The 22,589-nt window shown below is 42.7% G+C and overlaps 2 protein-coding genes across 2 annotated transcripts in view; one reads left to right on the forward strand and one right to left on the reverse strand.

Moving 5' to 3' along the window:
* Positions 1 to 777: 777 nt before the first annotated feature.
* On the forward strand, positions 778 to 7,094 carry cyp51 (cytochrome P450, family 51). Its single transcript, XM_083982233.1, has 10 exons — positions 778 to 1,062; positions 1,178 to 1,276; positions 2,049 to 2,225; positions 2,625 to 2,751; positions 2,892 to 3,066; positions 3,182 to 3,301; positions 3,417 to 3,612; positions 4,376 to 4,471; positions 4,570 to 4,738; positions 5,632 to 7,094. Exons 1-10 carry the CDS (start codon positions 901 to 903, stop codon positions 5,808 to 5,810), a joined length of 1,500 nt encoding a protein of 499 aa, XP_083838359.1. The 5' UTR covers positions 778 to 900; the 3' UTR covers positions 5,811 to 7,094.
* An 8-nt stretch (positions 7,095 to 7,102) lies between these two features.
* Positions 7,103 to 22,589, reverse strand: part of akap9 (A kinase (PRKA) anchor protein 9) — a 64,396-nt gene continuing 48,909 nt past the window's right edge. Inside the window, exons 30-56 of the mRNA XM_083982234.1 lie at positions 22,177 to 22,281; positions 21,501 to 21,653; positions 20,953 to 21,039; positions 19,439 to 20,494; positions 18,875 to 19,012; positions 18,741 to 18,785; positions 18,512 to 18,652; positions 18,291 to 18,335; positions 17,333 to 18,175; positions 16,967 to 17,024; positions 16,335 to 16,456; positions 15,457 to 15,639; positions 15,168 to 15,329; positions 14,685 to 14,790; positions 14,326 to 14,512; positions 13,824 to 13,974; positions 13,380 to 13,712; positions 12,514 to 12,801; positions 11,550 to 11,776; positions 11,207 to 11,312; positions 10,866 to 11,060; positions 10,132 to 10,335; positions 9,760 to 9,992; positions 9,033 to 9,124; positions 8,787 to 8,937; positions 8,311 to 8,441; positions 7,103 to 7,684 (exon numbers count right to left, since the gene is read on the reverse strand). Of these exons, the coding sequence (XP_083838360.1) occupies positions 7,641 to 7,684; positions 8,311 to 8,441; positions 8,787 to 8,937; positions 9,033 to 9,124; positions 9,760 to 9,992; positions 10,132 to 10,335; positions 10,866 to 11,060; positions 11,207 to 11,312; positions 11,550 to 11,776; positions 12,514 to 12,801; positions 13,380 to 13,712; positions 13,824 to 13,974; positions 14,326 to 14,512; positions 14,685 to 14,790; positions 15,168 to 15,329; positions 15,457 to 15,639; positions 16,335 to 16,456; positions 16,967 to 17,024; positions 17,333 to 18,175; positions 18,291 to 18,335; positions 18,512 to 18,652; positions 18,741 to 18,785; positions 18,875 to 19,012; positions 19,439 to 20,494; positions 20,953 to 21,039; positions 21,501 to 21,653; positions 22,177 to 22,281 (5,586 nt within the window). The 3' untranslated portion in view covers positions 7,103 to 7,640. The remainder of the gene's footprint in view (positions 7,685 to 8,310; positions 8,442 to 8,786; positions 8,938 to 9,032; positions 9,125 to 9,759; positions 9,993 to 10,131; positions 10,336 to 10,865; positions 11,061 to 11,206; positions 11,313 to 11,549; positions 11,777 to 12,513; positions 12,802 to 13,379; positions 13,713 to 13,823; positions 13,975 to 14,325; positions 14,513 to 14,684; positions 14,791 to 15,167; positions 15,330 to 15,456; positions 15,640 to 16,334; positions 16,457 to 16,966; positions 17,025 to 17,332; positions 18,176 to 18,290; positions 18,336 to 18,511; positions 18,653 to 18,740; positions 18,786 to 18,874; positions 19,013 to 19,438; positions 20,495 to 20,952; positions 21,040 to 21,500; positions 21,654 to 22,176; positions 22,282 to 22,589) is intronic.

Raw genomic sequence — 22,589 nt, forward strand, 5'->3', positions numbered from 1 at the left:
TCTTACAGTAGCAGTAAAAGTAGCTGTATTGAGGTTTTTAACAAAAACAACAGAGAGAATATAGGCTATAACTGGTAAAACTAATGTACAGTACTAGTATAGTATTACTGTTTAATAACATAATGCTTTTGTTGCATTATAATATGCATAAAATATACCTAATGCACATAATTTAAATTTTTTTTTAATGCATGAAATATTATGTAATAAAAACATTTTCAGGGTCCATTACATTACACTGAATTTTTCCACTTAAATGTTTTTGCTGTTATGAAGACGGGCATTTGGCTTATTCAATCTGCCGAGTCATATGTAGCAGGTACATCATTCACATTAGCCTTTAGCAGCAGCCGACAGTTTGCTAAACTTTAGATAATTTTCTCATAAAAAATGATGAATGTTACTGCTACTGCAGGGAACTGAAAACGAGTGAAACCTTTTACCCAAACATATGAATGAGTTTAAAGGGAGATACATGCAGTAGCTAGGCTACGTGACAGTAGTGTGTAAAAGAAAAAAGTTTGAAAGGTGAACACGTTTTCTCAAAAAATATCCTTACAAATCGATGTTGGTCGGTCGTCCTCCTGCCGGGGAGTGACATCATATAGCAAGACATGGGTTCAGGTAGCGGCAGCCAATCAGGGCGTCGGTTGCTTGACGGACACGCCACCGACAGCCAATAGGAAGCCTCCGTTGGTCAGGCGGGGGGAGGGACAAGCGTTGACAGGTAGAGATGCGGGGGGATTAACACCAACCGCAGGAGACCGAGGAGGCGCAGTGAGTGACCAGCCGCGGTGGGACGGAGGGAACAACTTCATACCCTGGCTGCGATACAACGGAGGGTTTTTTTTTGTTCTTTCTTTCTCAGATTAACCATCGGCAGTGAAACGAGTTGGAAACATGTCGATGCACTTGTATCAGATGAGCACCAAGCTGCTCGGGGACACTGTTGGGAAAATGAACGATAACCTGACCTCCATCGTGCTGGCAGCCTCGCTCATCACTCTCACTCTGGGATATATCTCCAAAATACTGCTCAAACAGTCCTCCGACAAAGACGGGGTAAGTTCACATAATAATAAATACATAAATAAATAAACACTGAGAGAAAGATTTGCTGAAATGCACCGGTTTGTAGCCTATTCATTATCTCCTATTTGTTTTTGTTTTTTTGCAGAAACATCCACCTTACATACCCTCCAGCATCCCCTTCCTGGGCCATGCCATTGCGTTTGGGAAAAGTCCTATTGAATTTCTTGAAGAAGCCTATGATAAAGTAAGAAGCACAGTAGAGCTGAAACTATTTGTCTGCAGATATTTTAATTATTAATCATTGTGTTTAAGTAGATTTTCATTCAAAATATCAAAAAGGAATTGTTCCAACTTTTCAAATGCAAGTTATGGCCTACCTGTTTTCCCTCTGCCCTCTATGATATCAAACTAAACTTCCTTTAATAGCTTTTGGACTGTTGATCAGAAAAAACAAAAACAGGTTGAATGTCAAAGGGGCTTTTAGAAATACTAATCACGTTGATTAATGAAGAAAATATTTGTTAGTTGCAGCCTTTTGGGTGTGCACGCTATTGCAAAGGTAGTTTAATTTCTGAAAGTAAATTGTCTTTATCTAATTTCACTCAATGATTCATAGACATGCATGCACACTTAATCTGTCTTCATTTCCTGTTTCTGGATGTTTTTGGCTTTTGATGCCTAAATCACCAGCAGGTACATATGGTGAAAGTCTTTGAGGCCTGAAAAGATGAAGTTGTGTGAAGAATTGATCTCCACTGACCTTTCCTGACCCCTGAGCAGTGTTTTCGGGTTCAGGTTACTTTATCGAGAGTATAAACATCCATCACAATTCAAACAATCAAAACAAGACATAAAACATAAACAAGAAACAAGAAACAAATTAGAATCGACAGAAAGTGCTGCAATCCATGAAATAAAAACAAATAGTTAAATAATTAAAAACTGAGAAAAAAATGAGAATAAAACAATGAGATAAAATCTATTTTAACCCTTGTATCTCTGCTCTCCTGTCACAGTACGGCCCTGTATTCAGTTTCACCATGGTTGGTAAAACCTTCACCTACCTGCTGGGCAGCGAAGCAGCAACGCTGATGTTCAACAGCAAGAATGACGACCTGAACGCCGAGGACGTTTACTCCAGACTGACCACCCCAGTGTTTGGCAAAGGAGTCGCATATGATGTGCCGAACCCTGTGAGTCCATCACAGCTGACCTGTCACATTCACTACATCAATAACGGTGGAAAAGTTACAATTCTGCCATGATAATAAATCCTAATTGATGAATTTCATTTGTATCAAATCATTTATTAAAAAAAAAAAAGCCACAGCAGCAAATCCATATATTTACCTGCATAAAGCTTAAAAAAGACTGCAGCACACTTTTTTTTACAGAAACAATAAGTTAATGGGTAAGTATAATAATGGATAAGTTTTATTTTTATATTACACGTTTCTATTCTGATTTAATTTTTACATTCTACATTATTACATTTTTCCCACATGTGCTCCTGTGACAATTTGAATTTCCCCTATGGGGGATCCATAATGTTAATCTTGATCTTAATATGCACTTTCTTTTATATGTTGCAGATCTTTCTGGAACAAAAGAAGATGTTGAAGACCGGACTGAACATTGCTCATTTCAAAGAGCATGTGAAAATCATCGAGGCGGAGACCATCGAGTATTTCCAGAGATGGGGAGACAGCGGAGAGAGCAGTAAGATCATTTACTCTGCAACAAGAACAAATAGAGTCATTTAGAAGTGATGTCATGTGTGTATGATTGATTGATCTGATTGGTTTGGATCGTTGTTTGCTGCTGCTGGTTCTTACTGAATGAACTCCTGCTTGTCTCAGACCTGTTTGAGGCCTTGTCCGAGCTGATCATCCTGACGGCCAGCAGCTGCCTCCATGGGAAGGAGATCCGCAGCATGCTGGACGAGCACGTGGCCCAGCTCTACGCCGACCTGGACGGGGGATTCAGCCACGCTGCCTGGCTGCTGCCCGGCTGGCTGCCCCTGCCCAGCTTCAGGTGGGACGACTGGAGGAGAATAAGATGCATACATTAGGGAAGAAAGAGAATAATAACAACAAGAGCAAAAAGTGAAATAATAACACAGATACAAATATGTATCTTCTTTTGCCAGGAAGAGGGACAAGGCTCACAGAGAGATCAAGAACATCTTCTTCAAGGTCATTCAGAAACGCAGGAACTCTGGAGAGAAAGTGGACGACATCCTGCAGACGCTCATCGATGCCACCTACAAGTAAGACACCATCAGTTATTATTGATCAAAAGCACAGTACTTACTCTGTGCAGCAGTTGCTCAAATTACCATTAGAGAGAATAATACAATAAAAGTCCTAAAATCACTTTTTCAGAGACGGACGCCCCCTGAATGATAATGAGATTTCCGGGATGTTGATCGGTCTCCTGCTGGCCGGTCAGCACACGTCGTCCACCACCAGCGCCTGGATGGGTTTCTTCATGGCCAGGGACAAGGCGCTGCAGGAGCGCTGCCTCGCTGAGCAGAAGGCCGTGTGTGGAGAGGAGCTGCCGCCACTCAACTTTGACCAGGTAAGAATTTCATATTTACCCGAATTAGAGCATTTTAGACATGTACTTATTAATTTAAAACTTATTTTGTACAAAACAGACACAGGACATAAAGCCAATACACCATTACATCAGAGTTCTGCTCCAACACAAGTAAATAAAGTAAAATAAAAAAACATTGTGCAGTGAAAAATGCATTCAAGCCCATTGACCACAAGCTTTAGAGCTGCATCAGAACCGTTAACCCTCCAGGGTCTATGATCACGCCGCTGTGATCAGATCACGTGATGTTTTCAAAGTGCCGTAACAAAAGAAATAGGTCACCTGGAGCGCTGCTGTCAACTTCACTGGAAAGTGCAGATTTGAAACTCTCTCCCAGTTTTTGTTTGACGTTGATAGACCATGTAAAACCAGAGATTTGATAGTGTTAATAAAAATAAGTATAGCAAAAAGTGAAAGTGGGACTTTACAAAACAGAAAAAAGGCTGATACTACTCTTTTGGGACTCAATATGTCAATAATGTAGGTTAAAGTGAAAAAATAATTGTCAGATCATATAGGCAAAGTTGTGCTGAAAAAAAAGATGATACCAAACATGGGTATGGACGGTGAATATTTTTCCATGTGGTATATAAAGGTAAAATCAAAAGTATTCAAAAACAATAAAAACAGACTCAGACCTTTAAAGGTTAAAGATAAATGTAATTCATGTTCAAAATATAAATAAATCCCGAAGTTTTGAAGTTAAAATAGTCCTAATATTTTGACCTGGTGTCGTCCCCAGCTGAAGGATCTCACCTTGTTGGAGCGCTGTTTAAAGGAGACCCTGCGTCTCCGCCCGCCCATCATGACCATGATGAGGATGGCTCGTTCTCCTCAGGTACGTCCACCTGTGCGAGTACACACGTCACATGTTCTCTACATCTGTTCCATTTTGAGTGTATTGACCCTTTGTTTTTTTGTTTTTTAAATTCCCAGACTGCAGCAGGCTACACCATCCCTGTGGGCCACCAGGTCTGCGTCTCCCCGACCGTCAACCAGCGTCTGCACGACACCTGGGACGAGAGGATGGAGTTCCGCCCCGACCGCTACCTCAACGACAACCCTGCTGCAGGGGAGAAGTTTGCCTACGTGCCATTTGGAGCTGGTGAGAAAAATAACCTTAAAGGGATACGCCAAAAAAATTTTTTTTACGTGTCTTGCCTCACTCCCGAGTCCATGACAAGCAGATAGACACCATCCTTTCAACTGTGCGTGCAGTAACGAGGGAGAGCTAGATCGCCCGTAAACTCAAAAGTACTTTGATTGAGTACAGTAATTAGCTTAGCTCAAACACTGGAAGTGTATCGGTAATGGTAGCCTGCCTCCACCTAAAGTCATCAGAGACACTCTTCAGCAACTCTAAACGGACCGATCTTCGTCTCAGAGCTGACAAAACTCTCCGGTAAGGCATCTTGAGCGGTCAAATGCCGGTAATGGGACGAGATCGGTCAAAACAGAGGGTTCAAGGAAAGATGGTTTATTTTGGTTCAAGCTAGCTACATCGAGGGTAGGTTAGCTTCCTATTTCAAAGTAAAAGCAGAAATTCTATCGTCATAGTTTTCTGTATGTAAAGGGCAACGGGTGTTTTATTTTGTGAAAGTAGCCGGAAGTGCGTTGGTCACAACGGCTAGCTTGAGTAGCGCCAAATTCATCCGAACAAAACAGCTGGTATTTAGACAAATTAACGGCACATTGCTGATCTAAACGGCTACTTTCTCTGACTGCTGATTTCGGCTTGCGTAGGAGGCAGGCTATCCCTTCCTATACACTTCCAGCGTTTGAGCTAAGCTAATTACGGGTGATACGGCTCTATCTCCCTTGTTACTGCATGCACAGTCGAAAGGATGGTGTCTATCTGCTTGTCATGGACTCGGGAGTGAGGCAAGACATGAAAAAAAATGTTGGCGTATCACTTTAAAACTGACAAACAAACTTGATATCGAGTCAAACTTGCATCAAACCCAAATCAAATCGATCCTTGTCTCGTCTGTGTTTCAGGACGTCATCGCTGCATCGGGGAGAACTTTGCCTACGTCCAGATTAAAACCATCTGGTCCACGATGCTGCGCATGTATGACTTTGACCTGGTGGACGGATATTTCCCCACAATCAACTACACCACAATGATCCACACGCCACACAACCCCGTCATCAGATACAAGAGGAGGAAACAGTGAGAGGCCGAAGGAAGGCGATGACAGTCGAGGAGCAAAGACGCGAAGGAGGAAACAATCATGTTTGAAGTGGATCTTTAACTTCCTGGGACTTTGAGTTAAAGAAATATTAGATGAAACGAACTTTGCTCTGTCTAAGCCTGTGCTTCTGTGCTTCCCTCATTTTTAGATCTCGAGTCCAACTCTTTTTCTGAAGATCAACAATATTTTAGATTCTTGTGTTTCCAGAGCAAAATACACTTGTGTGACTCTGACCTGAACACTGATGCTCATATTCACAATGTGAATCCTTAGAAAAATAGAAATGGAGAAGTAGAGCGCCTTCACGAAGGGGAGATAGAGTGAAAACAGGAAGAAAGTTTTACTCCTGCTGTGTCCCAGAGCTGTGACAAAAGAAAATTGTTGTTTGTTTTTCTCCATTTTAACAATCCTGTGGATGAAAGTTAATTCTGGACCTTGGCAAGAGTAGTAAGTAGCCGCTGTAGAGCTTTTGATCGCATCACATTATCTTCATCAGCAGGCGGAGTTTGCTCTGAGGAAGATCGCGTGATATGTTTAAAAGCTCCAGAACAGCTTCTTACAAACCTTGTGGGGAGATAAGGTCCCAAATATCAATCATACTATTACTGTAACTTATGAAGCTCTCAATACTGTCCCACCTGTTTGCTCATGAGGGCTCCACCTGGAGGAGCTACATGATGTGAAATCAATCGACTGTGTCTTAAAGAGAAAGATATGAACTGTACAAAGAGCTGGTGAGATCAAGATCAGTTAAACCGTCTCTGAGAGGAGGTGAAACCAGACAAACACCAACATGGATTCATGTTCAGTAGTGTAGCACCTTGACACTTTAAACAACGAGCTTCTGTCACGTGAGCCCATCAGGTGTTTTCCAGCTGAACCTCGGTGAGTTAACGACCATGTAACTCATACAGACGTTTTCTCTCACTACAAGTTTGTGTTTGACAAGAATATGTGTTGGTTTATTTTCTTATTTAGTTTTTTTCCCTTTTTGTTTTTAATGGTCATGAATATACATGAATAATGATGCCTTCTTTAAAAATAACTTTTGCCTTTGTTTGACCTAGAAAATTCGTCACATTGAATCTAAGCAAAATCATTAAAAAAATACATAAATAAAATATTTCTGGCTATGTTCACGTGTAAAATGAAACCCTTCAGTAGCGGATGACTGAACTGCAACAATAATGAACAGACTATATTGTGAATGTTTTGAGAGAAAAATGTTTTACTCGCTTTTTTTTCTTTGCAAATGTCAACATAAGTTACAGTAACAAAATGTTTTCTTGCCAGGTGGTAAACAAGAGAAGTCAAACACACCACTCTTTGAAATAATGTAGTCCTCTTTATTTCAGTTTTTGACAAAATACCCAGAAAATTCAAAGCTCCTACGCTTTACAAAAATACGTTCTCTACAAATGTCCTCTGTAGTCTGTCCGGTCTAAACAAAACACAGTGTAGTGTAGGATATCCAGTAGCAGCCTCCTTAACAGTAAATCCAAACATTCTCTACATAACGCTCCACCCATACAACACAAACATATAAATTAATCACAAGGTCTTAAATTAGCATTAGACAAATATACATGATTGTAGTCCATCCACAACAAAGAGGCAGATTAAATTACAAACATAGCTGTTTTTCAAGTGCCGGCGACAAAAAAGCCTGAATACATGTCGTACACTGATAAAAAAACATGTTTTGGTCCACATGGAACGATACAGTCCACACCAGAATGATAGAAAACAGCAGAGCGCTCAGCACGAGAAAAGGCAACTGAGTTTCTTCAAGCCAAAGTAACTTGTCAGCATCTATCTTCTCAAGCCAAAGTGCAATTGAGCATATGAAGAAGCACCTGTGGAGAAAATGAAATATGTTAGGTAACTCTGAAAACAACGGACCTGTTTAGGAGGCAAAACTCATGATGCTAATACAAAGTCAAATTAGGGACAATCTTTACAATGTCCAATTATATCATACATACATTTATCTGTGTTTGGCCCTCTGCTTACGAGTAAAGTTTCTGTTTTTGACTGTTGTTGTAAACTTCACAAAACTTTTCTTTTCTGACAAAGTAGCCAAAACAGCACAAGTTTACTGCTCTACTATTGTGTTTACTGCTTATTTGTTGAAAATATAGAAGACTCAGAACAGTCAGTTTGTGTCAGAGGTTTCATCAGATTTGAATTAAATCCTACTAATTCATGCCTCAGACAAAGACCACCTTTTGGGCAAGAACATATCCTGGTGTAAGACACTCTCCATTTATCCTGCTGTGGATAGTCTCTGTCAAGAATTTGCATACTTTTACATAACTTATAAGAGACCTAATAAGTTAAGTGGCTCAGAATTTGTCTTCTCCACAGGTAAGAAATCAGGTTCCTTTACTCTGAGCGCAGCCTGGACGTTTTAAAAAGTCTGACTGCTGTGGAAACTCTTGTCTTAAGTGCGAGTGAAGCTGCTGCACTGCGTGTGTGTTACCTGATGTCACGCTCCCCAGCCTCCTCTGCAGCGCCTCCAGTCTGGAGATGTAGTCAGTGAGCGCTCGGTCGGGGTCGTAGCTCTGCAGGTGGGAACAGGTGAGAGCTCCGTGGTCTCCTGTCAGATGAAACCTGCACAGCACAGAAACAACGGTCATCATGTCTGCTGTTAGACTTCACTCCAACAAATTTACAATCTATGAAATATAAGAAAAAGAAGCTGACTTAAGGAATCAATTATGATAGTGAGAGTACAGTACAGTTAATCAATCAACCAGCAACTAAAAAGAAATAAAGAAACGCTGCTTACTTCTCAAATATTAGCATTTTTTAAATTGTGTGATCTGACAAAAACACATTTTTTTGTACTTGATATGGTTTTGAATTATTTTGGCATTTCAGAGACAAAATAAAAAACTGACTAATAGATTAACTGATAGTATTTGTAATTGTCACTAAGCTTCATTGCAACTGTACCTGTGGTGTGTGGAGGAGACGGCTGATCGGGGGGATTCCCGTCCGCTTCTCCCTCTGCTGCTGGACACCACCCCTCCTCCTCCGCCGCCTCTCTCCCTGTACATCTCCACGCTGCCCGGGTGAAGATATGGTGAATCTCTCGTCTCTGTACCTGAGAGAGGTCAAGAACGATGTTTTAAATGTTACATCTAAATTATATTCTCCAGCATATAAAGGTCAAAAGAAATGTTACGATGCTGTGGTTACCTAATGTTTGTCCTGTGCCGTTCTTGACACTGAAGGAGGTTGTGGAGCTCATCCCTGTCGCCTTGTGCCATCGCTTCACTAGGAAACGCATTCTGCAGTAACAGACAAAAAAACAGTTTAGTTTTGTTAAAATAACAACATTTTTAACCCTTCTCCAAATTTATTTAATATAATAATAAAAGTAACTTTGTTTATATAGCACACAAGTTTACAAAGTGCTTGACAAAAACAACATGTATAGATTACAAAAGATAAGACACAAACAAGTGTCATAAAACCATAAGAGATGGACCGCCCAAGCACTGACTAAAGCAACAGAGGCGATACGAGACCCCAACAACAAATTGAGACCAGGAGGACTCCAATTAAAACACAGGATGCAGATAATTAGATAAAATTAATAAAAGCAGGTATACATGATAAAAGGAGATAAGATGAGATATGATAAGATAAGAAAAGAAACAGAAGAAGGCGTAAAAGTAAAACTAAGAGCATCTGAGTAAAACTGAGATAAAATAAGGCAATAGTAAAGGGGCAGTGACAGTGAATCTAAAAGTAGAATAGGGAAGTAAACCAACTAAGAGAGTGAGGGTACATTAACAGATAAAAATGATAGGAAACAAAATAAGAAGATAAAAAGAAGAGGATGACATAACATAAAAGCAAGTCTGTAAATGTGGTAAAATTTATAAAAATCAATAAACCCAGAGTTGCAGCCCCCGGTTACCTGGAGAGGGCGATAGAGACGCGGACGGCAGATCTGAAGCGCATCAGCCCCCGACGGCGCTGACTTAGAGAATCCAGGCTGGAGACCGACGGTCGGCTGCCCATCCTGGAGAGCAGCGATAACGTGGCTTCCTCACACTCCTGGAAACCACCCAGCAGTAACAGCAGATACTTCTTCTGGTAGATCAGTGCTTTGCGGAAGCTCTCGGACCTCAGGTACTTCCCATACATCCTCTATAAGCACCAGAGAGAGAGAGAGAGAAGAAGAGGAAGAAGAAGGGACATGGAGTCAACGACCCTCTTGATTGACTTGGACCACAGTGACAAACTGAGGTAAACGTCTATGTTCAGTGGTGTATTCGTGGTCGCTGACCTTCAGTGCAGCGTTGTCGGCCTCAGGTCCGGTTATCTCTCGCAGGGCGTCGGCCCGGATCTCTCCCTTGAGTCGGGCCACCTGGGACTGAGCCAGGTGAAGAGCTTTCTCCAGACGGACCTTCTCTCGGGTCCACGCCTCCCGCTCCTGGGACAGCAGCATACTGGCCGAGTCCATTTTTGAAACGCCTCTCCGGCTGCTCGGCTGCAGGAGGAAAACAGAGGAATAAAGGAGAAGTAGAACTATTTTATTTCAAGTCTACGGGTAATGACGCAGCATCGTTTATGAGATTAAACTTACCACATGTAAACACTGAGGGAGGAAAGAAAGCTTTTAGTTCCTATGCACTGGACAAGTGGAATAGATTGTAAGACTCACTGATGCTGTTTTTCCTTGTGTCTGCTCAATGTGCTTTAGTTTCCGACATTGTTTTAATGATTTGTTATTGCCAGTTTCATGATTATATTGTGGAATATGTTTATAATTGTGTTTTTTAATCTTGTAATCAGGGCATCATTGAAAAAGAGAGCCTGCTCTAAATTGGCTTCCCTGAATAAAAAAAGGTTTGAGATGAAATGACATTGTACAAAAAAAAGAAAAAGAACATATTTAAGCCTGTATGAACATACAATACGAATTATTATATTTGATTGTAATAGAAACAAACTGTTGCCTGGTCCTGATCTCAGAGCTGTCCTTAGTCCCTTCAGTATGTTGTTCTGCAATGTACTCACGCTGTCTCCTGATCCCAGTCCAGCCTGCCTGTAACGCCGGAGCTCCTCTTCCAAGCGGAGCGTGTGGTTTCTCAGATCATTCTTCTCCTCGGTCAGACGGCTGACGAACCCTGTCAGCTCGGCGTTCTGCCGCAGCAGCCGCTCCGTCAGGGAGTTGGACGAGCTGGAGGAGCCTCCAACCAGCAGGGACGCACTCTGAGGGGAAACACGCCAGGGGATCGACAAGCAGTCACAATCACAGACGTCACATGTTTGGAAAACAGTCGAGTCGAGACGTCGAGAGTTTCCAATCCAGAATTATTTAATAGCATTAGTTAAAACCAAAAGAAACACTGACTGACCTCGGGGACGGAGGGTAGACCGGGGGACTGCTGCAGCATAGTGATGACATCATCAACGGCGGACTGAACCCAGGCCAGTTCTTCACTGTCGACCTCTGCAGTCGATCTGTGCATAATGTAACACCCCTTATTTATTTTTTATTCAATATACTGTAACAGCAATTTATGGATTCTCTTTGTTTACATTGCACATAAACTTGCACAAACCACATAAATGCTTAAAGGCAACTTCAACTATGTGATATTTTAGTTTTAATTCATGTTAAACCTGCAGAACCTGAATTATTATCATCTGTCCACTGTCCAACTGTCCAACTATCGACCGTCAGGCTCTCTTCTTTACCTGCCAGGAGTTTTGCTCGTCATGCTGTGGATCTTTGAGGAAACGAGGTGGAGTTTGCCCACGATCTTGTCCACTGTGCGCCACGGACCCTGATGCGGTCCCGTGGGAGAGACCTCCTGGTGGGGGGACGAGACGGAGCCGGCAGACAGGACATGTCCAGTCTTCTGCTGGAACACCCAGTCTTTGGTGCGGTCGGTGTGTGACTCGCTGTGCCATGCCGCCTGCTGCTTCGATAAACACGATATAGCTTTGATTAATCTTGAGTTTTGAAACTAAGATGAATTTACGTTTTGACCAATGACGGATTAAAGGAGAATTCCGGTCTTTTTTGACCCCTAAATCGTTGTCCTGATGGTAAAATAAACGGTTGAGCAGTGCAGTGGTAATGTCCAAAATATCTCTGACCGTTTATTTTTGTAAAGAAATCATCACAACAAGGAAAAAGTGTTTGTTTTGGGGAGAAGGCGCTCTGCGATCGAATAGTAATGTCTTTCCAGGACGTTCCAGAGTTCGGCTGTCTGAGGTGAGTGATTACATGCAAAAATTAAAATGTGATTAAAATGCGAGTAATTGCGATTAATTAAATACAAAGCCTCTAATTAATTAGATTAATTTTTTAAATCGAGTCCCGGCCCTAGCAAAAACACAACGTTTATACTGTTTATACCGGTTTATACTGTACAGTTTATGGGTTCAGTGGTGTGTCATAAGGATTCGAGTCATGTACCATAGATATTTGATTGTCTTTTGAGTGTTTGTTGTGGTTGAAAATTGCCCCCATACTTCAGCGCTGACGCTAGCGCTAGCGCCGGGTAGCCATGGTGTAACTCCGGGTTGCTTGCATCAATTTTAGTCGCGTTTTTTGCTCTCCCCAACACTGGGTGACCATCAGGACAATGATTTAGGGGTCAAAAATGACCGGAATTCTCCTTTAAGAGTCTCTGATGTATGATATGATACTTACACTGTGGCCATCATCCTGCCGAGCTCCGCTCTCCTCCCTTTGTCCTGCTCGGTTTAACCTCTCCTCCAGTCTCTCCTTCTCCTCCTCCAGGCTCTTCCTTCTCTCCACCTCTCTCTCCAGCTGCTCCTGTGTCTCCAACAGTCGTGCGTCCAGGCTCTCCAGCTGGGCCCGAGCCTCCAGCAGCGCCTCCTGGTCCCGCCTCGACCTCTGACTCGCTAGAGTCGTCTCCTCGTCTTTTCGCACCAACTCAAGCTTCTCGGCCTCGACCTGACTGAGGAGATGAACCACCTGAGGAAGAGAAGTCGGATGTTTTCTAGTTAATAGTGTAGTGGAGTATTAAAGTGGAGAGACACTGTCTAACACATATTTTAATACATCGGTGGATTAAAACCAGGCTGCAAGTGTTACTTTTTAGAGCATGTTAAGACTGTTGATGAAAATGATTTATTAATTTTATTTGATTTCTATTACTATTTGTTTTTGTGTGTGTTTTTTGCGTTTTCCTCTGTCAGTTACTTTCATACTACCTTACATGTTCAAAATAAAGGCTTAATAAATACATAAATAAATACATAAAAAAAATATCTGTGATGTTAAAGTATGAACAAATCACTTTATAATATTACAAAGCTGCCTACATATAATTGTGGTACTAATGTCTTTGTGCAGGTAGTTTTTCATTAATTCAGTCTCAACTCCACTGTTTTTTTTGGTCAAACTGTCATTTAACTTATACTTTGTCTTTTTTTGCCAGTAACCACTGTTTCAGCAAAATAAATAAATAAATAAAATAAGACAGTGATGCAGTATATTTTGTCTTGTGGCTATTTTGAGTAAATACAGTACAGAAACCACAAACATCCCACCTGTGCGTGTTTTTCATCGAGCTCCCTCTTCAGTCTTTCCAGCAGGTTTCCTTCCTCCTCCGGCCCCCTCCTCTCCTCCTCGACCCGCTCCTCGCCGTCGGGGGAGACGCCCGTCCGCAGCTCCCTCTCTCTCCCCAGTGCGGTGCTCATCTCCTGGGCTTTAGCTCGCTCTGTCTCCAGCTGGACCTGGAGCTCCTGCAGGCGTGTGTGGAGACTCAGACGCTCCTGCTCGGCCTGCTGGGAGAGCTGCGACGAGGCCTGGCGCTCCTGGTCCAAACTCGTCGTCAGCTGGACCACGCGGCTCTTCTGCTCCTGCAGACTGAGGTGGAGGTCCTGGGAGAAAAACAGAATACAACTCTTAAAATTCACAATAAGATAGTTCAGACAGCTGCCTTTATAAATAATAAAATACTCTAAATGCCTCTGTGATGACTGTTTTCTCACCTCCAGCTCCTCTCGCTTACTCTCCTCAGTTCTGCCAGTTCTACATTTCTCCTTCTCCATGACCCACTGAAGATCTCTGCTTTTCTTCCTCTCCTCGATCAGCTGGTCATTGAGTGCATCCACCTCAGCAGCCTTCTTAGACACCTCTGCCCTGTAGACAAAGATAGATCTAATGAGAGGAGAGCTAAAGGACGTTTTAGTCATTCTCTTTTTCTTTGATTTAAACAGCGGTGACTGGAAGTGTGATTGCAGGGGGATATACAGTATAAATGCAACCTTCCTAATTCGATTCAGATCTGGGAACTTTATTGAATGTCATATTTCCTTTCCTTCATTTCCTATTTATAGCTCAACTGTAAAGACAAAAAGTTTCCAAACAACCGAAAAATCACATCTGTAAAATATGTAAAAGCACTTCAAATACTGTTATTATTAAGACTCTGAATAGTATTTTTGTCCAGGTGAGTTGGACACATATCTGTGAGCAAACATCATGTCTAACCTGAGTGTGTCCAGCTCTTTGAGGTGTTTGTGCTGAGTCTTCAGCGTCGTCTCCAGCTCTAGTTTAGTCTGGGACAGTTCACCCTTCAGCTCCTCCACCAGAGCCTCTGCGGCTCCATCTGCTCCTGCTCCCTCCCTCTGCTCCCTCATGCTGCATTCACCAGACAGAGACACTGCGGGCTGGACGCCTGAATAACAGCAATTAGAACAACCATCAGTCACAGAGTGTACCGGGACATAATCAGCAGCCAAATTAGAAAAAAATTTAATCTTTTTTTATGATTAAGGCTGTGTGATATTTCAGTGGAGCTGCAATAATGAACACCAGCATGAAATGAAAATGTAGGTGAGCAGGTTCACCTTGGTGGAGTTGCTCCAGTTGACCACGGAGCTGATGAATCTCAGAGATGAGACTGGACCTCTCTGCGGTGTGGAGTGAACCCATCGCACCTCTGTGGTGGGAGTCCTGAATCATGATCACAACAAAACAATAGACAGGTTAGAATGACAGCAGGAGGTTCTCTCCATACTTTTTCCCACTGTACATTATAGTATTAACTATAATTTTCAACGGCTGACATCAGTTGCAATAAAAGGCGTCTTCAGCATAAAATTTATATGAACAACAGTTCACACCAAGGAGGCGTTTTTAAGAGATACTGCCCCTCCATAAAGTTGGGGGCATGTTAACACATGGTCAAAATCAAAGCAGCAGAAGAGACAAGATACAGAAATCTTCACTTTTAGTCCCCAGTATAAAAAGTTCACTAAAAACTCTGGATTATCCATTAAAATTTGATTCCTATTATTTATCTTTCTTTTTTTTAAATTGTTGTCACTGACCAATTCAGCCAGTCTGCGCTCCAGCTGATTGAGGTGGATGATGGCATCGCTGGTGTCAAGCAGTTCAAGCTGGCTGTAGAGGGCGCTCTTCAGCACGCTGCGTTCCCTCAGGAACACCTGCCTCACCGCCTCCAGGAGCTCCGCACGCCAGTCACCTGATGTCTGCAGCAGGTCAGAGACACAAGCATCAACACAAACTCATACATTTCAAATAAAAAAAGTAAAACAACTTGACATCATAAACTCTCAGGTGGTTGACTGGGATTAAAGAACATCAGGGTTCCTCTACCTGTGTTTCTCTGTGCATCTGAGTGATAAGGCCTTTGAGAGAATCCACGGTTGCGAGCAAAGCGTCTCTTTCCTTCATCCATCCTTGGACGTTGAAGTGGCCGCCTGGCTCGCCTTCAGGGAGAGGAAGCTCCGATAGAGAGAGCACCTGCATGCCCTCCTGGTGCACCTCACGGAGCAACATCTACACACACAAACACACAGAAATGTTGCTTTCACTCTTTCTTTTTACTCGGGAGAAAAGTAGTCTCCAAATATTTTAGGTCTAAAAGTATGAATCCGAAGATTTTCTTTTTAACGTCTCCTGTTCTGCAGTAGTTCTGTCTGTCGCTGCATTGCTCATATAATGAGAACGGACGGATCTTAGGCTGTTTACATCCCACAAAACCGCACGAGAGTCAATTTGATGTGCTCACTATGTTTACAGGTTGTCTGAAGCCTTTTGCTTTATCGACAAAGGAATATCAATTCAGAGGCACAACGTTTTCGTAGCATAAGAGTAAGTCTGGCTGTTGTTTATTCTACCTGTAAACATACTGAGCACATCAACTTGACTCTTGCGTGAGACTTTGTAAGATTTTGTATTACATCTCCGTTTACAAACATGTCTGCTTTCTTGGAGAAAACAAACTTTTAAAAAAATGCGGTTTTGTGGGATGTAAACAGCCTAAACAGCCTAAGATCCGTCTGCTTTCATTATTAGAGCGATGCAGCGACAGACAGAACTACTGCATAACAGGAGCTATTAAAAACAAAATCTTCAGATTCATTCTTTTAGACCTAAAATATTAGGAAACTACAGCCCCAGGTTGAATTTCCTTGGATTTGTCCTTTAAGGGTGTCCCCTAGGCCTTTGTTTAAAATAAGCAGAGGTTGTACCTTGATCCGGTCGGGCAGCGGATCGTCGGCTTCTCTCCTGGCTCCTTCTGGAGTTGTCCTGAATTCCTGCTGCAAGCTCGGGAGGTCATACCCAGTCCGCTGGCTGTAGTCTGAGCTGCTGTCTGTAAGAGCACAAAAAATATATCATCAAGTAAATTACTGAAAATGTTTAACAACTACAGAGCATCCACACAAGCCGATGGATCTGTGTTGACACTAGCACTGGTGCAGCATCACAGCATGGAAATTATCATCGCTGCTAATGTGTGAAATTAACAAGAGGTGATGACAAACTTGATGATTTATTATCAGAAGGGATTCAAGGAATAAAACTCTGCTGTTGTAGCATAAAGGAAATTCCTCCTCGAACTCCACTGGCACATAAACACACAGCAGAAACAGACTGGCAGTGAAACAGCAGTCTGCTTCCTCAGGACTATTAATAGCTCTCAGGTTATTTCTGTAAATTGTTTACTGAGGCAGAAACCACAAAAACACACCAAGCTTTTGCTGGAAAAAATAATTCATCAGTCAGTTTTAGCTTATTCATAACTAACAAAAATGAAAGACTGTATGAATATGAACAGAGGAGTTGTTCACATAACAGGAGAAATGACTGTGCTGTATCTTACCACTGGTGTATCCGTCTTTGAACTGTGGGGCAGGACGCTCTTGTCTTGATGCAGTTGCCTAGAAAGGATAAAACATAATTCAAACTGTTATTTCATTGTACATATATATTATTCATGAAGATGAAAACAGAGCTGAACTGTGTATTGGTCATGGATTGACAAAGGTTTCATCTGAAAGAGTCCTGATGATTGCTTTATTGTTAGCTAATGAAACTAAGATGTTAAACATTCTGCTTTCAGCCTCTCCAACGTGATGTTTTGCTACTTTTCTTTATTTTATATCATTGCACATGGAATATTTTTAGCTCTTGGGACTTTCGGTTGGAATAAATTAGCAATATGAAACATGTCTCGTCGTGTTCTCACCTCAATCGTGCGCAGCTTGTCAATCACAGCCTTGAGGGCTTTACATTCATCCTCCAGGGCTTGTGTGTCCCTCCGCAGGTTCTCGCTCTCAGAAATATGCCGAGCTTCCATGTCGAGGATTTCTGCCGCGTGGAGCTCCTGCATCTGCACGATCTTGTCCTGAAACTCTCCGATGACCTCCTCGATCTCCTCTTTGGTAGCAGACTTGTTTTCTTCCAGGCCCAGGTCAGAGATTTGGAAAGGTTCAGTCTGTGTGAACGAGTCTGTTGCGGCCGTGTGCTGCTGCTCGGAGCTGCTGTTTAGCCGCGAGCTGCGGGATCTGTTGGAGGATTGGCTGGAAGCAGCAGAGTTTTTCCTGGACAGAGATGGTTTATCTTTGGCACTGCTTCCCTTACCGGCCGGCTGTTTGGCTCCCTTCCTCTTGGGCTGGGTGGCGGCGGAGGACTGAGGCTGAGGAGACGGAGAAGGAGAGGGAGAAGGAGACGGAGAGGGAGGACTGGATTCTGCTGCTGTCTTCATCAAAGCTGTCTGCGCCTCCTGCAGCTCGTCTTTGAGCTTAGAAATTAACAGTTCACGATGGTGCAGTTCGCCCTGGAGCTTCTCATTGTGCTGCCTGTGGCTGCTCAGCTCCTCTTTGGTGGTGTCCACATTTCTTCTCAACTCCTCAAGCTCCTCTTTGAGCTCAGAGGTGGAAACTTCTCGGACTTGGAGCTCCTCCTGCAGTTTCTCATTATGTTGCCTTGAGCTGTTTAGTTCTTCTGTGGTGGACACCACAGCGTCTTTGACCTCCTGAAGCTCCTGGAGAAGCTCCGTCCTGTCAGCTCGGTCTTCTTCAGCTTTTACCTGGTGGACAGTTAGGGAGCTGGTTCAATACTATTCAAACAACTGGGTATCATGAAAGATAACAACCTAATCAGTTTTAGAGACATATTATATTATTAAAAGTTGCAACACTTACTTGGAAAAGTTCTCCTTTAAGGTGAGCAATAGTCATTTCCCGCTCCTTTAAAAACACATACATATGTCAGTAAAATGGATATAAATACATGCACATAATTGATGAAGAAATATTTTACTTGAGCACAGACATTAAAAAAAAGAAGAAAGGAATTCAGCAATGATGGCTCCACAGATGGATTCAGCATGACTAAGATTTTACATGTTCATCTGGCTCTGTACCTGCAGCAGCTCCTGTAGCTTCTCCACGCTCTCCCTGCTGCTGTTCAGCTCCTCTTTGGTAGCTGCTGACTCATCCTGAGCTTCCTTGAGCTCTTGTTGAAGCTCGGACAACTTGACCTCTTCGTTGCCGCTTGATGATACCTACGGTGACCAGGTTGTAGTATTAGACAACTAGTGAGCACTGGTTTTATAAAAAAACAAAACATCAACATCATATTTTTTCTTTTACCTCCTGAAGTTGCTCCTGCAGTCTCTCTATTGTTAATGTTTTTTCCTGGAAAGAAAAGCAGATGATCACCACCAAACCTCAGACATACTCTCACAGTAAGTATGAACACTGAGAAGCTGTTTAACGTGACATACTTGGAGCTCCTCCTGGAGTCTGCTGCAGCTCTCCTTGTAGCTGTCGAGCTGCTCTTTGGTGGCCGAGGTCTCGTCTTTAACCTCTTGCAACTCTTGAAGAAGCTCCGACACAGACGGCTGGTGATCAGCAGAGGAGGCCTGATAAAAAAACAAAACAAAACAAAACAAAAGGTCACAAAGATCCAAACCTGTCAGAGCTGCATGGTGCAAGAGACAACAATTTGCTCTGTTAATGAGAATGGCTGCACTTGGCTTTTGGTGGTGAAAGATTAAGTTGAGTGCTGAGAAAACTTACAAATGCTCTCTAATATAGAGTCAGTTCAGTTCACAGATTTTGTGTGAATCACGTAGGCAAGAAATACAAGTACTGCAAAAGGACCAGTACTGACAAGCCGGTGACATGACACATTTACAAGTTTGACAGACAGAGCCAGTAACCAAGCTCATGTTGGCATGAAGATTGAAAACGGAGAAAGAGTTAGTCAGTATCAAAGTCACAAATCTTTTTTTGTGCAACCACTTCTCAACTCAAACTATTTTCACACTGATCAGCTGAGCTCTTACCTCCACATCTGGTGAAGTCCTCTGGTGACTCCTGGCCTTCATCTGGCTGAGCAGGTCCATGAGCACAGCCAGCCTCTTCTCGTACTCCAGCACCTCCTCCTCGGAGCTGCAGAGCAGCTGCTTCTGGAGCTCCTGGTCTTTCTGCATCCCACTGAGTCCCACCTCCAGCTCCCGGAGCTTCTGGGTCAGATGAACAACCTTCCTGGCGGGAGGTTGTCCTGCTTGACCCAGTCCACTGAAATCCATTTGGGGAATACCAAAGTCGCCGAAGACATGTTGCTCCACATGTTGCTCCACATGTGGCTCCACATCCCTCTGCAGGTCCTGACTTTCTCTGGACTCTTGTAACTGCTGCTGCTGCTGCTGCTGCTGCTGCTGCTGGAAAGCCTCCAGTGTGGCTTGGCTCACCAGCACTTCAGCCACTTTCTCCCTCAGATTCTCCTCCAGACTGGAGACCTTCTGCTGGAGACCGTCTGCATGGCTTTCTGTTTGCTCTACAAGTAGGCGACAATGGCTAAGCTCGCTGTCTCTTTCACCAACCAGGTCTTCCAGCTCCTGGATCCGGAGCCCCAACTCCTCCACCCTGTTTGCTGCGCTCTGCTCCAGAGCTTGTACTTGGGCCTGCATGACTACAAGACTTGCAGTTTTATCTCTGAGAGCCTCTTCGAGGTCGTCCTTTGAACTGTCCAGCTTCTCTGTCTCAGCTAAAGCTTCGGCACAATCTTTCAAGCGCAGATAGGTCTCAAACAGCTTACTGTGCTCTGTCTTCAGTGTATCGAGCTCTTTGGTGGCAAGGTCCATCCTCTGCTTCATTTCATCGTACTCGTCTTTACTCGGCCCACATTCGCCGCTGTCTGACTCGGTCTTGATGTCCTCGTCTTCCTCTGCGACCTGTTTCTGCTCGATATTGGCCAGTTCCTGTTGAAGTTTGTCTATGACTGCATTCAGTTGGTCAAGCTCCTCCTCATTATTCCTCTTCAGGCGCTCTTGCTCACTCCGGAGACACTCCACCTGGGACTCCAGGTCTTTTATCAGCTCATCCCGCACATCAATTTCCTACAGAGTAAAACAGGCATTATTCACCTGGAAAAATATCAGATTTGAGGAGCCCGTGGATATCCAGCTGTTAGCTTAAACGTCTGAGTCCCTACTGAGTTTAGAAGGATTCTTTAAGCCTTGAATAACGTATTTCTAATTGGCATTTTTAATTAAAATTGCTGACTTTGTCTATAATAGGGACTCAGAGGTTTAATAAGCCACCTCACACAAGGAAATGATCACCTCACAACAAAAGATGGTGCTGTGGATCTTCTTACCGAGACAAAACAAGCATAACGCACACTAAAAAAAAACAACCCAACAAAAAACATCAAAATGAAACAAAAAAACTGAGCCAACAAAAGTAAAAGCGGAGGAAGAGGAAACCAGTGAACACACACAATGATGCACTACCACGGAGCTATGCGTATTCGAAATAGATTTTGGTTCTATTTCGTATACACATATTGTGTTACCTTGTTATCGGAAGCTGTTTCCATGTGTTGAAGCTTAGTGATCTGTTCATTAAGAAGTGCTATTTCCCTGTCCTTGTCCTCCATCACCTTCAAAAGTCAGAGATTATAATGCGATGGCTATTATTAAACACGTCATGCGACAAGTCCACTCAGGGTCAGCCTTGTGGCGGACTAGTGAGAGTTCAGAAACTGAGTCATACAGTAGAGGAAATGTGCAGCATCGTCACTCTTGCATCATACATGGCAGAATGATGCCCAAAAAAATAAAAATATAAAAAATGTGCAAACTGAAATTAGCAAAGGAGAACATATTTTAATAAAAAAACAGAGCATCTGAACAGAAATATGAATGTTATACAGAAAGAATTGTGTTAAATATTTGTTTACTGCAGTTTTAGATTCATGATTCACCCAAAACTTCTGTTGTAGCTGAGCAAGACAAGTTTATCTGACATATCAACAGATTTAAAGTCAAAAGCAACCTGTGGTTTATCTTCACATTTCAATTTAAAGATACATAAAGTCTGAGTGACATGACGAGTGTTTACCTGGAGCATGCTGTCCCGTGTTTCTAGGTACTCCTGCTGGCTGCTGATCTCCTTCCTCTGGATCTCCAGCTGCATCTGAAGCTGCTGCACCTCCTCACTCTTGTTCTCCAGCTCCTCCCTGAACTGCTCCAGCTGCTCCTCCAGGTTACAGATCTGAGGTTGCAGGTAAACAACACAACATGTAGCTGAGAGTTGGGACTAAAAGCTACCGAATGTTTACTATTCCTGTGCATCAACAGAAAATGACCTTGATACAATAAGACACAATAGCACTGATGTTTGTTCCCTGTTTTCTTTATGTGAATTCTCTTTTCTTTTGCATCATTAAGAAAAATACTTGGATTCAGCTTCAGTATCATTTTAATTTGTGTTCAATAAAGATCCAGGTGTCAAAAATATTTTGCCAGATAGTTACAACTCATTTCATTATTTAAAAACATAATCGTGAAAACATATTAACATCTACCACCGAGTGCTACTTTCCAAAAATGAGAGATTTGTCAAAGCAAATTATGAGTGTTTACAATAAGTACAATGTAGGTTTAGATATTTCTCAACATCCATTTAATAAAAAGCCTCAACTCGAAGATGTAAGGCTGTAAAGTGAAAGCTGATATAAAATAATCAGGTTGGCTGCTTTGAAAAACCTCAAAGCACAAACTGAACATCACTGTACCTCCTTCTCTTTCCGCTCCAGAGCTTCTCTCTCTGTCTGTAACTGAGCCTCCAGTGTGGAGTGTTTGCTCTCTGTGATGGATGCATGCTGCTTCTTTTGTTCAACCTGCAACACACAAACACACGCACGCACACAAACGGCACACTTGAAAGACACTATTAAGTTCAGCAGTTATTTGTGCAATGTGTGCAGAAACACATGACGAAGCAATCGAATAGATTTTTAAGGAGGTGGAACATATTGAACATACTGTGTCGTGCCAAGAGCGAGTCAATTTGTCAACAGAGCAGCAGCGTTTCCTACACTGCTCTTTTTTGTTCAACACGGCTCCACATGAACACTGGGGGGCAATCTTGACAGTTGCTAGCCATAGCTCAGTGTCATCACAGCAAACTGCCGAGGCAGCTGAAGTA

This window comes from Trachurus trachurus, assembly GCF_905171665.1.
Source record: "Trachurus trachurus genome assembly, chromosome: 11".
NCBI classification, from domain to species: domain Eukaryota; kingdom Metazoa; phylum Chordata; class Actinopteri; order Carangiformes; family Carangidae; genus Trachurus; species Trachurus trachurus.

Excerpts from the sequence above, each read along its gene's own strand:
- cyp51 (XM_083982233.1), top strand. The coding sequence starts at position 901 with ATGTCGATGCACTTGTATCAGATGAGCACCAAGCTGCTCGGGGACACT. Across the intron at positions 1,277-2,048 it reads TTGAAGAAGCCTATGATAAA|TACGGCCCTGTATTCAGTTT; the intron begins GTAAGAAGCACA and ends CTCCTGTCACAG. Across the intron at positions 4,472-4,569 it reads GGATGGCTCGTTCTCCTCAG|ACTGCAGCAGGCTACACCAT; the intron begins GTACGTCCACCT and ends TTAAATTCCCAG.